General features: G+C 39.3%; 1 protein-coding gene across 1 annotated transcript; it reads right to left on the minus strand.

The window, feature by feature from the left end:
- Positions 1–16660, minus strand: LOC145551331 (NLR family CARD domain-containing protein 3-like). The gene is made up of 11 exons (XM_081605817.1): positions 15830–16660; positions 13946–14051; positions 13795–13869; positions 13448–13558; positions 12563–12641; positions 12235–12457; positions 7065–8820; positions 3039–3218; positions 1924–2097; positions 1262–1414; positions 1–750 (listed from the first exon to the last, which is right to left on the minus strand). The coding sequence occupies exons 2-11, from the start codon at positions 13975–13977 to the stop codon at positions 735–737; spliced, it is 2799 nt and encodes a 932-aa protein (XP_081461943.1). The 5' UTR covers positions 13978–14051; positions 15830–16660; the 3' UTR covers positions 1–734.
- Positions 16661–17802: the final 1142 nt, after the last annotated feature.

The raw sequence follows: 17802 nt of genomic DNA on the forward strand, positions 1-17802 counted from the left end.
TTATTATATTTGTACAAAGATCATTATTAAAATCTTTATTAACCAAATAACACATATTAGGTTAGAAGAAATATAAAAATAACATAAACCAATCAGCACATTATCCCAGTGATTCTCTGAGGTCTGAATAAGTCAATATAATCACAGTAAAGAGCCTGATGTGACACATCGAGTCCTAAAGTTCTCTAGAAAACTTAAAAACATGAAACATGGAGTTAAAAAAGTAAAACACAAAACAATCAGAGTTTCTGTGGGACATCCAGTTCTAAACTGGTTCAACTGGTTTCTGTGATGGAAGCTGAAGTTTCTCTGCAGTTTCCAGTAAAGCATCTTTTTATCTGTGGAGCTTTGAGGAACATTTTCCTGTCAGCAGAAGAAGAAGCAGCAGAGAAAAGAGGTTTGAATGTCTTTCATGATTCAGAGCTGAACTGAAATGATTCCCATGTTTCCATCTCAGACCATTTCTGGTTCCAGGATGAAAATGAACCAGAGAGAAAAAAGATCAACTTTCCAGTTGAATCCAGTTCAGATCAAAACTCCATGAAGCCTCTAAATGGAGCCCAGTTTGAATCGGATCTTTATTGATCCAAAGAGACAAACAACATCAGACACTAAATGACAGACATCTTGGAGGTCAGAGGTCATCATCAGGATCCAGTCAGAGTCTCTTTAGACTCAAACTGCTGCAGCTTCAACCTCTGAGGATCAGCAGGACACAGAGACCGTTCTCTACTTTACAGAGATCTGATCCTGCAGAGAGAAGAAGGATCAGATCAGTGAGTGTTTCCAGCCTCTCTCCTGCAGCAGTCAGTGACGCAGCACATCCAGTAGACGGTTTCCAGGCTGCAGTCAGACTGATCTCAGAGCTGTGACCAAGATGAACCTGATCATTTGTTTCCTGTTGAACTGAGAGAACAAGCAGATCTGAGATCAGATCTGCTGCTGCCACAGTCTGATGAATGAGGACCACTGTCTCTAGACATGCTGGACGGCTGGACGCTGGAGTCCAGCTGGACGTCCTGGAGACATGGACACAGCAACAACACTCATCTTCACACCAACACAAACACAGGAACACAGCAAGCTGCTGCTGCTCTGATTGGCTGGTTGCTGTCTCTGTGTCCAATCAGGAAGCCTGAACCATTCTCCTCCCACTGAGAAGCTGCAGCTTTACTGGGAACACTGGAGCTTTGCTCTGAAGCTAACTGGGTTTAGCTCAACATGCTGACAGCAGCTGGACTCACTACAAACATTTACTTACAGTAAAGTCTCTACAAAACGTTTCAGCTGCTGAACATCTGAATCCTTCAGGTTGTTTCCCTCCAGGTCCAGATATGTCAGACGGAGGCTGTTGGACTTCAGAGCTGAGGCCAGAAAATCACAGCTGATCTTTGACAACCTGCAGCTCATCAACCTGAATAAAGAATAAAAGATGAGCTGAAGCCAACAGGATGCAGGTGAACCAGTCCAACAGAACCAGTTAAAGATTCTCATGAATATTAAAACCAACAAGCTGCTGCTTCAATAAAGACCTGCTGACTTCAGAACCAGAACCAGGTACTGGGTCATGATGTGTTGGAGGATTTTAGTCAGTAAAATCATTCCAGGTTCTGATCAAAGTGTTGAAGCATCAATCATTGATTATTGATTTGTTCCTGTCAGATTCCAGGAATTCACTTTTCTAGACTGGGTTGAATGACCTTTGACCTGCTTGACCTGAGGGGGATTTCTACACACTGGGGGTCCGAATGCTGTCCTGTTCTGACCTCAGATCAGCAGGTCCAACTCAGAGGGACTAAATTAAACTCTGGATCCAGGAACAAACTCAGAAAATATTGATTAGATCAGAAGAAATGAACTTTGATTTATGATCAATTATAGATAATTATTCACTCAAATATCAATAATTATATAATTACAAACCTCAATCTCTCCAGTCTGCAGCCTTCAGTCTGTAGAAAACCACAGAGCTCCTTCAGTCCAGAACCTTCCAGGTTGGTTCCGTCCAGGTCCAGCCATGTCAGATGGGTCGGGTTGGACTTCAGAGCTGAGAACAGAGACGTCCAGCTGGTTTCTGACAAACTGCAGCTCCACAATCTGAATAAAGAATAAAAGATGAGCTGAAGCAACAGGATGCAGTTAAAACTGAAAAATGAACAAATAAATAAAAACGTAGAAAATGAATTTCTCTGAATGTAAAAGAAACTTGATGAACTGATTCTAACATCTGATCCAGTCAAACTGGGTTAAAGAGTCCAAACCAGCAGAACCAGAACATTTGATCAACAAAGAAACTCAAAGTTTCTCTGAGCAGCAGCCTGGATGAGGTGAGCTATTTCTGCTGGTTCTGATCATCAGCTGGAGACCCGACTTGGTAACCGGATCAGAACCACTCAGTTTATCCATGAATGGCTTTGGGTTCTTCTTAAAGCTGCTGAAATCAATGGAGGCCATTATTTCCTCAGGAGACGAGACGTGATGAAGCTTCATCACAGAGACGAGGCTCCAACCGACTGAAGAGGACGGTTCCTCTCTGACCCGGCCCAACAGAACCACAGCTTCAGGACAGAGGGAGGAACCTGCTGCTGCAAACCTCACTGTCATTCAGCTCATCTAGATTTGCTTTTCTACAATCAGTCACTTCTTAGATGTTTCATTAATGGTGATCTGAACTGGTCAGTGTTTGTGGCTCGACTGGAGGATCAACATTTCATTCTGGATGTAAAGATGAGAATCAGAAATAAAACCATCTGAATCTTTACCAACCAAACTGAAACATCTCCATCATTAATTCACTTCATTTGGATTATTTTACTCAGTTTGTTCATCAGTCAGAAACATTTTAAAAACTGAGAAACAAAGTTCAATAACCTCAAAGTCTGAAATGAGAAAATAATTCATTTATAAGGTTAAATGTTTTAGACATTTTATTCTGACATTTAAACATGTTGGTTTAAAATATTACAATAAAATTATTAATTAAACTAAGAACTAAAGTATCAATGAATGATTTTATTGTATAAATAGAGAAAACAAACCTCAGAATCTCCACTTTACTGACTGAACTCTCCAGAATCTCAGACAGATTCTTCACATCAGAATCTCCACCTTCAGTTATGAAGATCTGATTTATGTCCAGTTCAGTCAGATGTTGGTTGGACTTCAGAGCTGAAGCCAAAACTTCACATTCAGCCTTTTGGATCCTACAGCCACCAAGTCTGTGATGAGAGAAGAAATAAATTCAGTTCTAATGAAATCAATCTGGATCATAAACAGGTAAAATATGATAACAGTGATGTCATCATCTGATCAACATCTGATCTTCAGTTTCCCGAGTTTGACCCGACAGAGAGTCTGTGCAGCTCCTGACTACAGTCCAGGTTCTGGTTCTGGTTCTGGTCCAGGCTTCATGTCCTCAGACCTTCAGCTCAGTCAGATGTTGAAGATCTTCTATCATCTGTGAAGGAAAGTTCAGTTTCTCTGCAGCATCAGAGCCTCAAAGGAGCTGCAGCAGCTGATGCAGAGGCTGACTGAGCTGGATGAAGGAAACTACTGGAGATGATGGAGAGGAGGAGGAGCTGCTCACAGCTCTGACTTGGACTAGACCGTTTGGCTCCTTGAGATCTTCCATCCAGCAGGAAGTGAGTTATAAATGAAGTGAGCAGAGCAGGAAGTCCAGCCTGCTGTGGACCTCTGGCCTCTCTGGGTTTGTTTAGCCCATATCTGCTGCTGCAGCATCTAGAATCCACCTCATCATTAATAATAGTAGCATATTCTATAGAAACGTGGCTCCCAGCAGCAGATGATTAAATTCTGCCACAGAGGAAACTGGGAGCAGACCAGACACATGATGCTCCCAGTTGTGTCTCCGTCCATCTGCTGGATTTGATGCTTTAACAAAGTAGAAAGTGGACAGTCGTCAACCTGCTTCAGCTAAAAGCTGCAGATTGTTCTGGTCGTCCTGCAGAGCAGCAGCAGAACCGGTCCTGCTGCTCCTTCAGGTCTGGACCGTCCTCTGTTGGTCTGAGAGGAACTGGGACAAACTGGTTGGACGAGGGACACATGTCTCTGCAGTGGTCTGTCCATCGTCTCAGAGGAACAAAGGTTTGGATGTCAGAAGAAATTGTTGCTAAACTCCTAAAAAGCTGAAGAGCAAAACCCCTGGAGGAGACGGAGCGTTTGGGTCCAGCAGCATCTTCATGGTGAAGCAGTGAAAGTTCTCCAGGAACTAAAGAGGCTGGGATGTCTAAAGAGGTGAAGCTCATGTCTCTGCAGGTCTTCATGGAGGACAGCTAACAGCTTCAACAGAGGCTGCAGATGAAGAGCTGATGAGGAAAATGGCTCCAGCTCTGGAAGCAGATTCTCAGAGCTTTGGGAGGATCTGACAGAAACCAGGACTTTTTCTGGAACCAGACAACAATCACCACATTTTGGTCTCACACTCTAAAAAGTGTTTTTTGGGCTGAAGTTCATCTTATGGACTTATTGACATTAATTTAACTTAATTCTTTTGCTGTTGCTATGCCAACTTACTTTTTGTGTTCATTTAACACAAAACTTACACTAAATAGTTGAATCAACTTAATTGAATTGCTTCCAGAGGTAACAAACAATTCAATTAAGTTTATCCAACTTAATTTATTAAGTTTAACCAATTCAATATATTCTAATCATCCAACTCAATTTGTTAATTTTATTTAAGTATGTTTAAGATAACAGGTTTAAGTCACTCTTTTTAAATATCTTAATCTGAAGCATTAGTGTAATAATGTAGCTTTTGTAATGAAATATAATTTACTCTGTTGGAATTATTTTCACTCTTTGCTGTCAATAGCAGAGTTGACAAACTGTAATATATATATACTGCTCAAAAAAATAAAGGGAACACTCAAATAACACATCCTAGATCTGAATGAATGAAATATTCTCATTGAATATTTTGTTATGTGCAAAGTTGAATGTGCTGACAGCAGGTGAAATTGATGGTCAATCAGTGTTGCTTCCTAAGTGGACAGTTTGATTTCACAGAAGTTTGATTTACTTGGATAAATCAAACTTATAGTGTTGTTTAAGTGTTCCCTTTATTTTTTGAGCAGTGTATATTCTCTGGAAAAAAAGTAAGAAAAATATGTAGTTTAATTTTTGACAATGATTGATTTATAAATCCAATGTCATTTCTCAATAACGTATAAAAAATACAGGAAAATTATTTGTTTGTCTTGAAATATTAAATGTACATTAAATTATGGAATTATGTAAATATATTATTTAATAAAACACTGTAAAAGTGTGTCTGTTCATCAATTTCAATATAAAATTATCAGAATCATTTCTATCAAATAAAACATTGTGCTCTTTATTCAGAAATGCCCCAAAACAATTAAATAATCACATCAAAAGTTAGAAACTCTCTTTAGTCATATCTTTGATTGCCAAATATATTAATGTGTGAGAAAATGTGTCAATGGCAGGAATTAACTTAAAATACTTTGTAGAACGGCACTTTATAAAGTTCGGTCCATTTACCTGCATTAGCTACTGGCAGAGATGCCACATTCAATATGGCGGACGCTGTGACGTATCGCAGCAATGGGCCGACCCCCTCCATGACCTTTGACCCGCTCCATGAGGCGTCTACGTATTAATGTCTATGAGCGAAGGCCGCCAAGCAAAGAGGGCAGGAGTTTGCGGACTTGTTGAATCACAGATCCAAGTCAACCTGTGTAAAACTGGATGATCTTGTAGATGAGCAGAGAGGCAGCCGGTAAGACATGAGCTGTATTGTTATGAGATCGGACCGCAAAGTTGTCTACATTCCTCCAGCCAGGCTTCCAGTTTGGCCGATCAGATCATTAACACCTAATAGTGACGCTTGCCGTTCATTGATTGATGGACTTTTATGATTGAATTGTTTATTGTATTGATGAAATGGATTTTTGTACCGAGTTTGTTAATTCATTTATCATCTACTTGAAAGAATAATTTAAAGCTAAATTTATAATAAATATTTATTATTAATGTTGAGAAGCTGATGTTTGTATGTTAGGGTTAGGGTTATTTTTACATGTATGAAATGTAAAATAAATATTAACTTGAAATGCACTTTAAAGTTAAGCTTAAAGTTAACATAAGTTTAGTTACTTGTGTATTTAATTTTGATTACTTTATATGTTTATGTGATGGGTTGCTTGGTATTATCTAATTTGCCATTTCCTTTGCAATTGAGTGAAATTAATTTAAACAGATTAGTAATTATTATTTTTTGGGTTTGTTTAAAGGTTTTTACCTGCACTTTCTGGATCAACGGTGAACATGTCCATACACTGTAAAATAAATGGAAGTAAAAGCAAGGAAAACTGTTTGGTCTTTCGAGTAAATCCCTGTCATTAAGAGTCTCCATGGGATCATCAATCCCTTTTCAAGTGGGGAATTTGCACAGTTTAAAAAGAACTTGACAATAAACTTAATTGAATTGTTTTTTACCCATAGAAGCAATTCAATTAAGTTGGTTCAACTTTTCTTTTAGAGTGCAGTTACAAACTCAGAGGAAACTAGTGGAGGAGGAAGAGGTGAGGATGATGACGGGATGAGGAAGATCAACACTGTTCACAAAGTTTATAATTAATGCAATGGTTTATTTCAATGGTCCAACTTTCCATCAAACCTAAACAATTATTTTATAAAAACAGTCAAAGATCCTAAAAGGTGAATTATGGAGCAGCAGCTCAATGAGTGAAGAGTTTAAAGTTTAAAAAGTCTCTCTGGCTGATTGGATCTTAGAGAAAATAGACATTTTCTAGAGTTCAGGGTTTTCTATTCATTTCAATCTGAAAACTGATAAAAAGTTAAATATTTTTAAAATGATTAAAATGTCTAAAACACCAGAAGCAGCAGCTGTCTTGGATGAACTGAATGTTCAGGTGTTTGAATGGCTGAAATCATCCAGAGGATGAAAGAAATAGATAAAGGCCAAAAACATCCAGAATCAACTTAAAGAAAGAAGAAGAAACAGGAGGTTAATAGTGCTGAATCAGCATTCACACAATGAAAACATCTGGACTCACCGAGCCTTTCTGCAGTTTCTCACAGCTGGAACCAGTCTCCGTCGTCCATACTCTGATGTTTTGTACTTCTCCAGGTCCAACTCATCCAGAACCTCTGACATCTGCAGCATGAAGGCCAGAGCTGAACAGTCAGTCTCTGAGAGTTTCTTCCCTGAATCCAGCAGCCGTTGGATCTCCTGATAAAATGAGAGGTCATTCATCTCCACCAGACAGTAGAAGATGTTGATGCTTCTGTCAGCAGAGATTCTATCAGTGTTCATCCACTTCAGGTTGGTGATGATTCTCTGGATGGTTTCTGGACGGTTCTCTGTCTGACCCAGCAGATCTTCTAAGAGTCTCTGGTTGGACTCCACAGTGAGACCATGAAGGAAGCGGACAAACAGGTCCAGGTGGCCATTTTCACTGCTGAGGGATTTCTCCATGACTTTCTTCATGAACTCATCTAGAGATGTTTTGTTGTATTCTACTGCCAGGAATGTCTTGATCACCTCTGACCTTCTGCTGGTGAAGCAGTGGAGCATGTAAACTGCAGCCAGAAACTCCTGGATGCTCAGATGAACAAAGCAGTAGACGGAGATGTTTTGCGTTCCGCTCTCCTTTTTAAACATCTGAGTGAAAACTCCTGAGAACAACGCAACATCTTTAATGACGATGCCAAACCTATCAAGATCTTTGTCATAGAAGATCAAGTTTCCCTCCAGCAGCTGATCTAAAGCCAGACTACCTAGAGACTCAATCAGCTTCTTGTTCTCTGGACTCCAGATATCTTTTGTCTTTCGCTGTCCATGAATTTTTTTCTCCTTGATTGTGAACTGAAGCAGCAGGAACGTGATGTACATCTCAGTCAGGGTCTTGGGCAGCTCTCCTCCCTCTCTGGTCTCCATCACATCCTCCAGAACTTTAGCAGTGATCCAGCAGAAAACTGGGATGTGACACATGATGTGGAGACTTTTTGATTTCTGGATGTGGGAGATGATCCTGCTGACCTTCTCTTTATCTCTGAATCTCTTCCTGAAGTACTCCTCCTTCTGGGAGTCAGTGAACCCTCTGACCTCTGTTACCATGCCGACGCACTCAGCAGGGATCTGATTGGCTGCTGCAGGTCGTGTGGTTATCCAGAGGAGAGCAGAGGGAAGCAGTTTCCCCCAGATGAGGTTTGTCAGCAGAACATCCACTGAGCTGGACTCTGTAGCATCAGTCAGGATCTCCTTGTTGTGGAAGTCCAGTGGAAGTCTGCTCTCATCCAAGCCATCAAAGATGAACAGAACCTGGAACTTTTTAAAGCTGTGGATTCCTGCGTCTTTAATATCTTCAAAGAAGTGATGAATCAGTTCCACCAAGCTGAACTTTTCTTCTTTCAGTACATTCAGCTCTCTGAAAGTGAATGGAAATATAAACTGGATGTTCTGGTTGGTTCTGCCTTCAGCCCAGTCCAGAGTGAACTTCTGTGTTAACAGTGTTTTCCCAATGCCAGCCACTCCCATGGTCATCACTGTTCTGATTGGTTCATCACTTCCAGGTGGGGCTTTAAAGATGTCTTCTCTTCTGATTGTTTCTTGTTTCCTGGATGCTGTTTCAATCCGTCTGACCTCATGTTCCTGGTTGACCTCTCTAGTTAACCCCTCTGTGATGTGGAGCTCTGTGTAGATCTGGTTCAGAACCGTTTTATTTCCAGGTTCAGCAACGCCTTCAGAGAGACTCTGGAACTTCTTCTTGAGATGATCTTTAAGCTCCTTTTGACACCAAACATCAAAATCTGAAGAAAAAAAACAATAAAAACAATTTCTGATATTCTAAGAAGGGTTTGTGCATGAACTGCTATGATGGAAAAGTAATTACAGAAAACTAATTATTTTTGGGGGGCTGCACAGTGGCGCAGCTGGTAGAGCCATTGCCTTGCAGCAAGAAGATTCTGGGTTCGATTCCCGGCCCCAGTCTTTCTGCATGGAGTTTGCATGTTCTCCCTGAGCATGGAGGGTTTTCTTCAGGAACTCTGGTTTCCTCCCACAGTCCAAAAACATGACTGTCAGGTTAATTCGTCTCTCTAAATTGTCCCTAAGTGTGAGTGTGTGTGCGTGCATGGTTGTTTGTCCTGCGTCTCTCTGTGTTGCCCTGCAACAGACTGGCAACCTGTCCAGGTAACCTGTCCAGGTGAACCCGCCTCTCGCCCAGAACGTTAACTGGAGAGGCACCAGCACCTCCTGACCCACTAAGGGACAAGGGTGTTAGAAAATGGATGGATAATTATTTTTCTACCAAGGTGTCTAAACCTGAAAGTAATTCCAATTTCAAGCTTTGAGGAAATAGAAAATTATAATTCTGATTTTCTGAATAAAACTCCCACTGAGGCGACGGATAAAAGAAAACAGCAAATAAATAAACCAGGTTCTTTCTGCACAGACTTAATTCAATCAGTTTTGATCATTAAAACTGATTGTTTTTCTCTGGTTGAAGGTTTCAGTTAATCAGACATGTTTCCCACAGAGCGACCTCTGACCTTCAGAGTTTTGTCAAAGTGTTTAATTTGAAATATTTTTTTTAGCAGTGTGTGGTGGAAAATGACTACAAGTTAACATCTGCTGATCATGTTATATGAAATGCTTGTGAATTCTCACCACAGTGAAGTTATTTGGGTTCCATGAACCAGGTTGGGACTCGTTTCCCACAGCTGCATGAGAACCAGACTGTCTCAGCCATTGTTTTGGACTCTTTATCCTGGTATAAACTCATGTGTGTCTCTGGCAGAGCTTTTCATCCAGACCTGCTTCATAACTCATTGTCCTACAAGCTCTCTGAGTTCTGCACAGTTCACAAATAAACCTGATTGAGTGATTTCTCCTGAACAGTGCTTGGTGATCATTTTTTCCACAACAGTGTCTGCAAGCTGGAAACAAAAAGCCAAACTGGCCGCTTTATTAGGTACACCTCTCCAGTTGTTAATGGTTGGAGGTTTTAGAAAGGCAGCAGGAGCTGAGATGAAATCTTGTTGTAGTCAAACACATGAAACCTTAAAGGCATTCACCATTAGATGAAATAATAGACTGAGAAACATTTATTTCAAATGTAAAAAAATAAAAAAGAGAAAATATTGTTGCCTGTTCAGTTTTGATAAAAACTAAATATTCATCATCATTTTCCATTTCTTTTATTTTACTTTAGCTCCAGTTGATGGATTTAGGCCCAGCTAATATATACACCGGTCAAAAAATAAAGGGAACACTTAAACAACACAATATATCTCCAAGTAAATCAAACTTCTGTGAAATCAAACTGTCCACTTAGGAAGCAACACTGATTGACCCGACGAGGGTCCCCGTTGTCAATCAGTGTTGCTTCCTAAGTGGACAGGTTGATTTCACAGAAGTTTGATTTATTTGGAGTTATATTGTGTTGTTTAAGTGTTCCCTTTATTTTTTTTTCAGCAGTGTATATCAGACAGGTTTACTACTGTTCACATTATGAAAATGTTTTTTGATTTTAATTATTATTGCTTTGTAATATAGTTTAACTGAATATTGCTCAAAATGTATTTATATAAGAGCCCAGATGAACATTATTATAAAGTTTATTTGATAGGGACAGACACACATCAACATGGACAAACTGAATAAACATCATTCCTTGTTAGCATCATAGCAACAGCTAATTCGCAGCACTTGTCCCTAGATGGGCTTTTTAAAAAATAACTCTAAAAATTGAAGTGATAATCAGTTAAAATAACTGTTCTGAAGTTTTTCACTGACAATATTACCGCTTTTGTCCGATGTGTAAACAATGGTGTCATCAGCATACAGTTGCAGATTGACTTCAGGACAAAATTTCAGGAAGACTATTAGCATACAAACTAAAAAGGACCAGACCTAAGATGGTTCCTTGTGGAATCCCTGTTACAGTTTTGCAGAAGACAGATTTACTGTTATTAATAACAACACATTGTTCACGATCTTCCAAATATGATTTAAACCAAGACAATGACCGTTCTGAGAAATTAAATGATTTCATGTCGACTTCCTGATTTAAAAATCGGTTTCACCAAAGCTTTTTTCCATGCATTGGGAAATTGCCCTGTTCTGATGGAAATGTTGACTATATGAGTTAAAGGTTCTACTAAAATCTTACTGTATTTTTAAAAACAGTGTCTAAATTATACATATCCTTTGCGTGAGAATTATTTAAACTGTTAATGGCTGTTTGAACATCAGAGTAATGAATTTCCTTAATCTCAAAGAAATCAGAACAGTTTTTGGTTGGTTTTGCACCGTGTGTTTCCATTGGAGCTGGCAGAAACTTTGATGCCAAGTCTTTAACTGAAGAGAGGAAATAATCATTAAACATTGTTGCTAGCTTAGCAAGATCAGTTATGGTTTTTCCTGATATTGCAAGTTCATATTTATGTTTAGTGTTTGCATTGGGATTCAGTAAACTGTTTAGTTGTTTCCAGATCGTCTTGCCATTCCCTCCAGCTTATGATAAGACATTTGTGTAATATTTAGCTTTAGATTTGTACATTCTTTAACTACTTTGTTCCTCAAACTTTTAAAAAGCAGCCAATCTGTGGTCCTTTTATTTTTAAGAAAAGATTTTAAAGCATAGTCTCTCTTTTTCATTAACAGCCGAATGTCATCCGATACCCAAGGTATATGCATTTGTTGAGCTGGAAAACTATTAAACTGACAAAAGCAGTGATGGTCCAGCAACACCGATGTGTTGAGGCTGTAGATGGACGGTAGACAATCGGAGAGATCATGTCATGCAGATCAGCAGCAGTTTATCATTTACTCCATGTTGGCGCTGCTGCATCACAGTGTGAATTTGGTAGCTGTCTGTGTGTTTCTGCAGGATCTTCATCTGTAGCTGAATGTTACATTTTTATGTACTGGGTGCAGGAATTAATACAAAAATAGGTTTTTATCTTGTACATTGCTGCTATGTTTGTTTTTTACAGTCTTTTACGGTAAATATAACGTTCCCAAAGTTTATATTTCATGAGCAGCAACCAGTCACCACAGGTGATGTTTAAATTAAAAAAAACTGCTAAATACAGAACGTCATTGAGCTCATGTGACTGTTTGATTAAGATTTTCTGTATTTGTTGGTTTCTCTTGTTTGATTTCAGTTGAATTCATTTTCACATGTAATCATGTTTTAATTGTTGTAGAAATCCTCTTACCCTGCAGACGGTCAGCCAGCTCCTCCTGCTTCATCTTCCTCAGGAAGTTCAGGGTGATCTTCATCACCGCCTCTCTGCTGCTCCTCTGCTCTTCATCCTCACCCCTCTTCACCTCCTCATCCTCACTCTGACCCTCTGAGCATTCTGGCTCATCTGGACTCAGAAGCTTTTGGATCTTCTTCAGCTCGTTCTTCACGAATGTGACAATGTTTTCCTCCAGGACCTGGAACAGAATGAGAAGATATCAGACTAGATCTGGACATCAGGTCCATGTTGGACAGACTGACAGTCCTCTGGTCTACAGACTGAACAGAACCGAAGTACAGACCATAAATATGGAGTCCAGCTGGGTTTGGTGCTGTTGGGCAGATGGATCAGTGGGAACCTCTGGGCTCTGCAGATCCTCTCTGTGGAGGAACCGGGACAAATGAACCAGAATCTGTCTGTCCACACAGAGACAAACTGAGATGATGCTTCTCTGCAGATTGGAGGCAGAATTAGCTCTGCATGGTTCTTTAGTTTTCTAAAGCTTAAAACCGGCAGCACAGGTTCCATCGGTGTTTAACTGAGATATTTTAGGATCTGTTTTCTGATGACTGGGACTGAAACGCTGAAAGAAGGACAGCAGCAAAAGTCTGTTTGGTTTAGGTTTAAATATCCAGAACAGAATAAAACATGATCCACCTTCTTTATGCAGAAACAATTAAATTAGCTCTGATTTTAGAATTCAGACCAAAATTATTCATACCCTGGCAGATTTAATTTTTAATAAAATCAGTCAATTTAAAAGGAAAAAAAATTATGTAATTCATACTTTTCTCCATAATCAGAATTACAGGAATCAACTGTTTTAACCTTGGAGCTCCACTAATGTTTATCTCCTCCACAGATTCTCAACATTGTGTCAGCATTTCTTTAGATAAATCCCTAAAATGCTCCAACAGGAGGTTTCCACAGAGCTGGAATCTAAGATGGCAGCAGGTGGTGCAGCTCTCAGATCATTACATGTTTTCTCCCTGTTAATAAACTTTCACATCTTGTTCTGCAGCTGCAGAGTTTTCTAGGTTCCTCATGTCTCCCAAACGTTGCTAAAGACCCAGAAAGTCCCTAAAAACATTCAATCATGATGACTTTTTAAAATACAAAACAGAAAATGAAATGTGACCAGAACTGGTATATTTTATGATCATGTCAGTAGAACATTGAACAGAACCTTTGGACCCGGCTCTTTGTTGCTGGAGGCTGGTCTGATTTAAAATCAGTAAAAAAGTCCTTAGATCTGTTGCTCTTCCATGACACACAGCTGGGCTCAGCTGCACGACTCCTGCAAATTAATGAAAAGGTCATATTAGAAATGGATTGGTGATAAAAAGCCTCCCTGGTTGTTAGCAGCACGACTGGATTGTTTTCCAATAATCACATTAATATATTTGTATAAAACCGTCAGATTTCAGAGGAGAAATATTTCTTCAGGTGATAAAAGGCCAAATTTGTAAAGGTAATATTTGTTGGGCTCACATGAACACATTTAAAAAAATAACAAACTTAGATCCAGCTCACCTCTTTGAGTTGTTACTGCTGAAGGAAACACAGTTGGGTCCGGGTCCAGGTTCTGGTTCTGGTTCTGATGGCTTCCTGTGAATGGAGACAGTTTGGTGATTCCACTGCTGAACGTTGACCTTTCCTGCACAGGTAAAGGTCATGACCTGACCTGTGGTCCTGGTGTTCCCCACTAAGAGACATTTTAGAGGGAAGGACTGTGTCCTCTCCGTCCTCACACTGATCCTGCTGCCACTAGGTGGCGCTCCTCCACTCACCTGAAAACACAAATAAGTTTGAAAATTTAATTATTTTATCTTCATGTTTCATTGAATTTATATTTATTTTCTAAATCAAGTTAGAATCAAATGTTGAAATGATTAATGATTTGTTGAATCAATGAATAGAGTGGAAAATAATTGATAATTTTGTGTTTTGAGGAATCTTGATGAATCTGAGACTTTGAGAGAAAAATGGCAGGAGACACTCGTCCACATGACCTGTTAGTAAAACAGCTGGAGAATAAAAACATGAAGCTCATTGATTCAGAACTAAAATAAAATCAAGTAAGAGTAGAAATACGTCATAGTAAAATTACTCAAGTAAAAGTAAAAGCAAAGCGTAGAAAAGTATTTCTGAAAATACATTTTTCAAAGAAGTTACTCAAGCAAATAAAAACTAACTCTGACTGAAGTGGAGTTTTGAATAAGTGACATTTCTCCAGTGGTGGAGACAGTACTCAAAAAATGTACTTAAGTAAAAGTACAAACACACAGACAAAAATGTACTCAAGTAAAAGTAAAAGTACCACATTTACATTTTACTTAAATAAAAGTAAAAGTACTGGCTTTTAAAAATACTTAAGTATTAAAAGTAAAAGTACTTGCTGAATGGATTACCTAATCACTAATATCATTAAGTGAACCTATCATATTTAATTTTAATACATTAGAAATGTGCCATTTTAATGAACAATGCCACAGATAAAGCATGTTTTTATTATTTACTTTGTAACATAGTTTAGACTTAGATATGTGATTCAATGCATCATAATTTCAGGGATGGAAACATCTGGTCTCCTGTCCAAACATAACATGAACTTCACTTTTTTTTTTACAAGTAGTGGCTTTTATTTTGAAAGAAATCCAACTGGCAGGGGAGGACATGGAACCAAGGAGCCACGTAGCAGAGTTGTAGTCTGGACCACCGAACCTGAGACCAAATCAAGACCAAATCAGCGCCCGCCGCTACATGACACAAGAAAATTAAGTGCACCTATCAAAATTGCCTTTCTAATTGATCTGAAAGATCCACATTCCCATAAACACCTAGATATTAAATACTTAGAGCTGAAATAAATGTAACCAGTATCAATTCAAACTCTTCTTCATTCTGTTTTTATCTCATCTCTGTGCTACAATCCGCAGAGGTCTCCTGCCATCACTAAAAAAATAACGCCCTGGGCGGTTGCCCATATTGCCCATGTCAGAAGCCACAACTGTCTGCACCATTAAACATAGCAATTAACGATAAACAACTGTAAACTATGCACACTGTCCAAGGTGCAATAAGCAGGAAGTAACCAAACAGAAGGAGGTGACTGTTCTCATCCTCCCTCCTGCTGCAACGTCTGCCACCATGACAGGAGACGAAAACAAAGAGCAATGAGCATGCTCTGTGTTCTTACGTTGTTTTATTTATTCACCAATTAAATATATATTTATTTAATATGTTCTAAATATATATATTTTTTCAATTAAATAAAATAATAGCTACTGCAGTGTAGCACGCAGAGCATCACAAGAACACAGAACGTCTCTCAGTGAGGCTTCAGTCCTTTAGGATTTAGTAAAGATCCGTCCAGAAGAATCGGATCGTTCCTGAATGTCATATCACTATATTGCACTTTGGTCACAGCGTTGTCCCATATCTGCGACACCTCAGTCAACACCTCCACACAATAATTCAGCTCATGAGTGACAACTTGTTTTCATCGCAGATGCAACATGTGTCTCTGTACAGCTAGCTTTGCTAGCATCACATCCACAGATCTTACCTTTCTTTAAGCTTTCCTTCCAAGTGACGCTAAAAGTTGGACAAAGTCCCACCGTGATTTTACATGTCGCCATATCTTATGATTTATGCAGCTATTATATAACTGACATTAGACAGACATCTTCTCCCGCTCAGAGGAAACCACTGCGCATGTCTGGAGCTCCGCAGCGAGTAAAGGTGGAGCCGATGGGTGACAACAGACACTAAGTCACGTTATTGCTGGGATTTACGGCGCCACCTTAAATCCCTGAACTTCACATTTTAACCGCAAAAAGAGCAACGAGACTTGGATGTAACGAGTAACGCGAGAGTTTAGTAGAAATGTAGTGAAGTAGAAAGTACAGATACTTACTGTAAAATGTAGTGGAGTAAAAGTAGAAAGTATCCATTATTAAATCTACTTAAGTACAGATACACGAAAAATATACTTAAGTATTTCTAGATGAAATGTTAAAATTGTCATCAAGGATTAATGTCACATTCTTTTACCTCAGCAGTATTTAGTATTTCATATAAATATCTATGGATCCTATGAACGTCTTGCAGCTCCAGGCCGCCCGTGTTTTCTGCTGCGGGCAGATTTTCATCGGTTCCTTCCAGTTTCGGCTGGGAATCTGTTACTGGGAACTATGGAGCGGAAGTTTCTGCTGATTCTGAACGCAACGACCCTTAAAACGATCTAAACCATCACAACGAAAGAAATGTTAAGTTTCTTACCCACAGATTGCGGCAAATCCAAACTGCGTCAAAATGAGGAAAGTGAAAATAAAACTCAGAGACGTTCAGGGACCAAAGAAAAAGTCAGAAGAAGTCAGACTCAATCTAAAATAGACGGGAAATACAGTATATTTAAAGAAATTATCCTATTTAACTGATTATATTTCTCCCTCTAAATCAGAGGTTCCCAAACTGTGGGGCGCGCCCCCTAAATTGGGCGCCGTGCCATTGCAGGGGGGGGCGCGGGAAGCCGTCTGGATGAAAAAAGAAAAAACAAGAAACCCAGTATGCGCTGGGTTTTTACCTTAGAATGGCCAACTCTCTGTTATTCCTCTGTCAGTTTGATACAGTAGGGCTTCCACACTTCCCATCTCTGTGTCCTCTGTCACTTTTATCAGCAGTTAATACTGTTTAATCCGGTGTTAACTTGTGGTAACCTGTTTTTCCGAGCCGCCATTAAACGCAACATGAGCGCTACGACGCTCGCGCTGGGTTTCCACCTGTGCGGCAGTGAAGGAGACCTGCTGCTGCTGGGCGGAGCTGCACAGGTGTTAGAATCATGGCAGCAAACCAGCAAAACGCAAAGAACTTTTCACAGTTTTCCCCAAACTAACAGACTGAGTTGAGTGAAGCTGCTGGATGCAGGTAAAGTTAGTTAAAAGATGACTAGCTAATACCAATACAGCACCTGAAGCTTAACAAGTAGCCTGTAGGCTACCGGTGTTGTTGTCTATGTCCAGCTACGTACAATCATTTTGTTTGCCCCCAAAAAGTTCCAGCTCAGCTTCACCATGTCGGTATTTAGCTATAAAGATGCTACGAGTCAGAGCCCAACATGCTGAAAATGGCTTTTTATGAATGTGAAGGAAACATTTATGTATTTTCTATGACACTTTTGGATAATTTCTCTTTATTCTTGGCTTTAGCCTGTGAACCAGGACGTCTCAGAAGTCATTGAGTTCTCCCAGTGTGACCAGCAGACTGAAGCCTGTGACCAGTGTTCCCAGTATAAGAAATACATGTTTTATTCTTTCACTTTGTGTATTTTTAAATATCTCAATCTGAAGTATTAGTGTATTAATGTAGCTTTGTAATGAAATAAACATAATTTACTCTTAGAATTATTTTCACTCTGCTGTCAATAGTTGACAAACTGTAATAAATATTTATTCTCTGGAAAAAAGTAAGAAAAATATGTAGTTTAATGTTTGATAATGACTGATTTATAAATCAAAAGTAATTTCTCAATAACGTATA

The sequence above is a fragment of the Poecilia reticulata genome, chromosome 4 (genome assembly GCF_904066995.2).
Source record: "Poecilia reticulata chromosome 4, P_reticulata-male-v2, whole genome shotgun sequence".
Lineage (NCBI taxonomy): Eukaryota > Metazoa > Chordata > Actinopteri > Cyprinodontiformes > Poeciliidae > Poecilia > Poecilia reticulata.

Excerpts from the sequence above, each read along its gene's own strand:
- LOC145551331 (XM_081605817.1), bottom strand. The coding sequence starts at position 13,977 with ATGTCTCTTAGTGGGGAACACCAGGACCACAG. Across the intron at positions 13,870-13,945 it reads GGGGAACACCAGGACCACAG|GAAGCCATCAGAACCAGAAC; the intron begins GTCAGGTCATGA and ends CTCCATTCACAG. Across the intron at positions 12,642-13,447 it reads ACAAAGAGCCGGGTCCAAAG|AGAGGATCTGCAGAGCCCAG; the intron begins GTTCTGTTCAAT and ends GTTCCTCCACAG.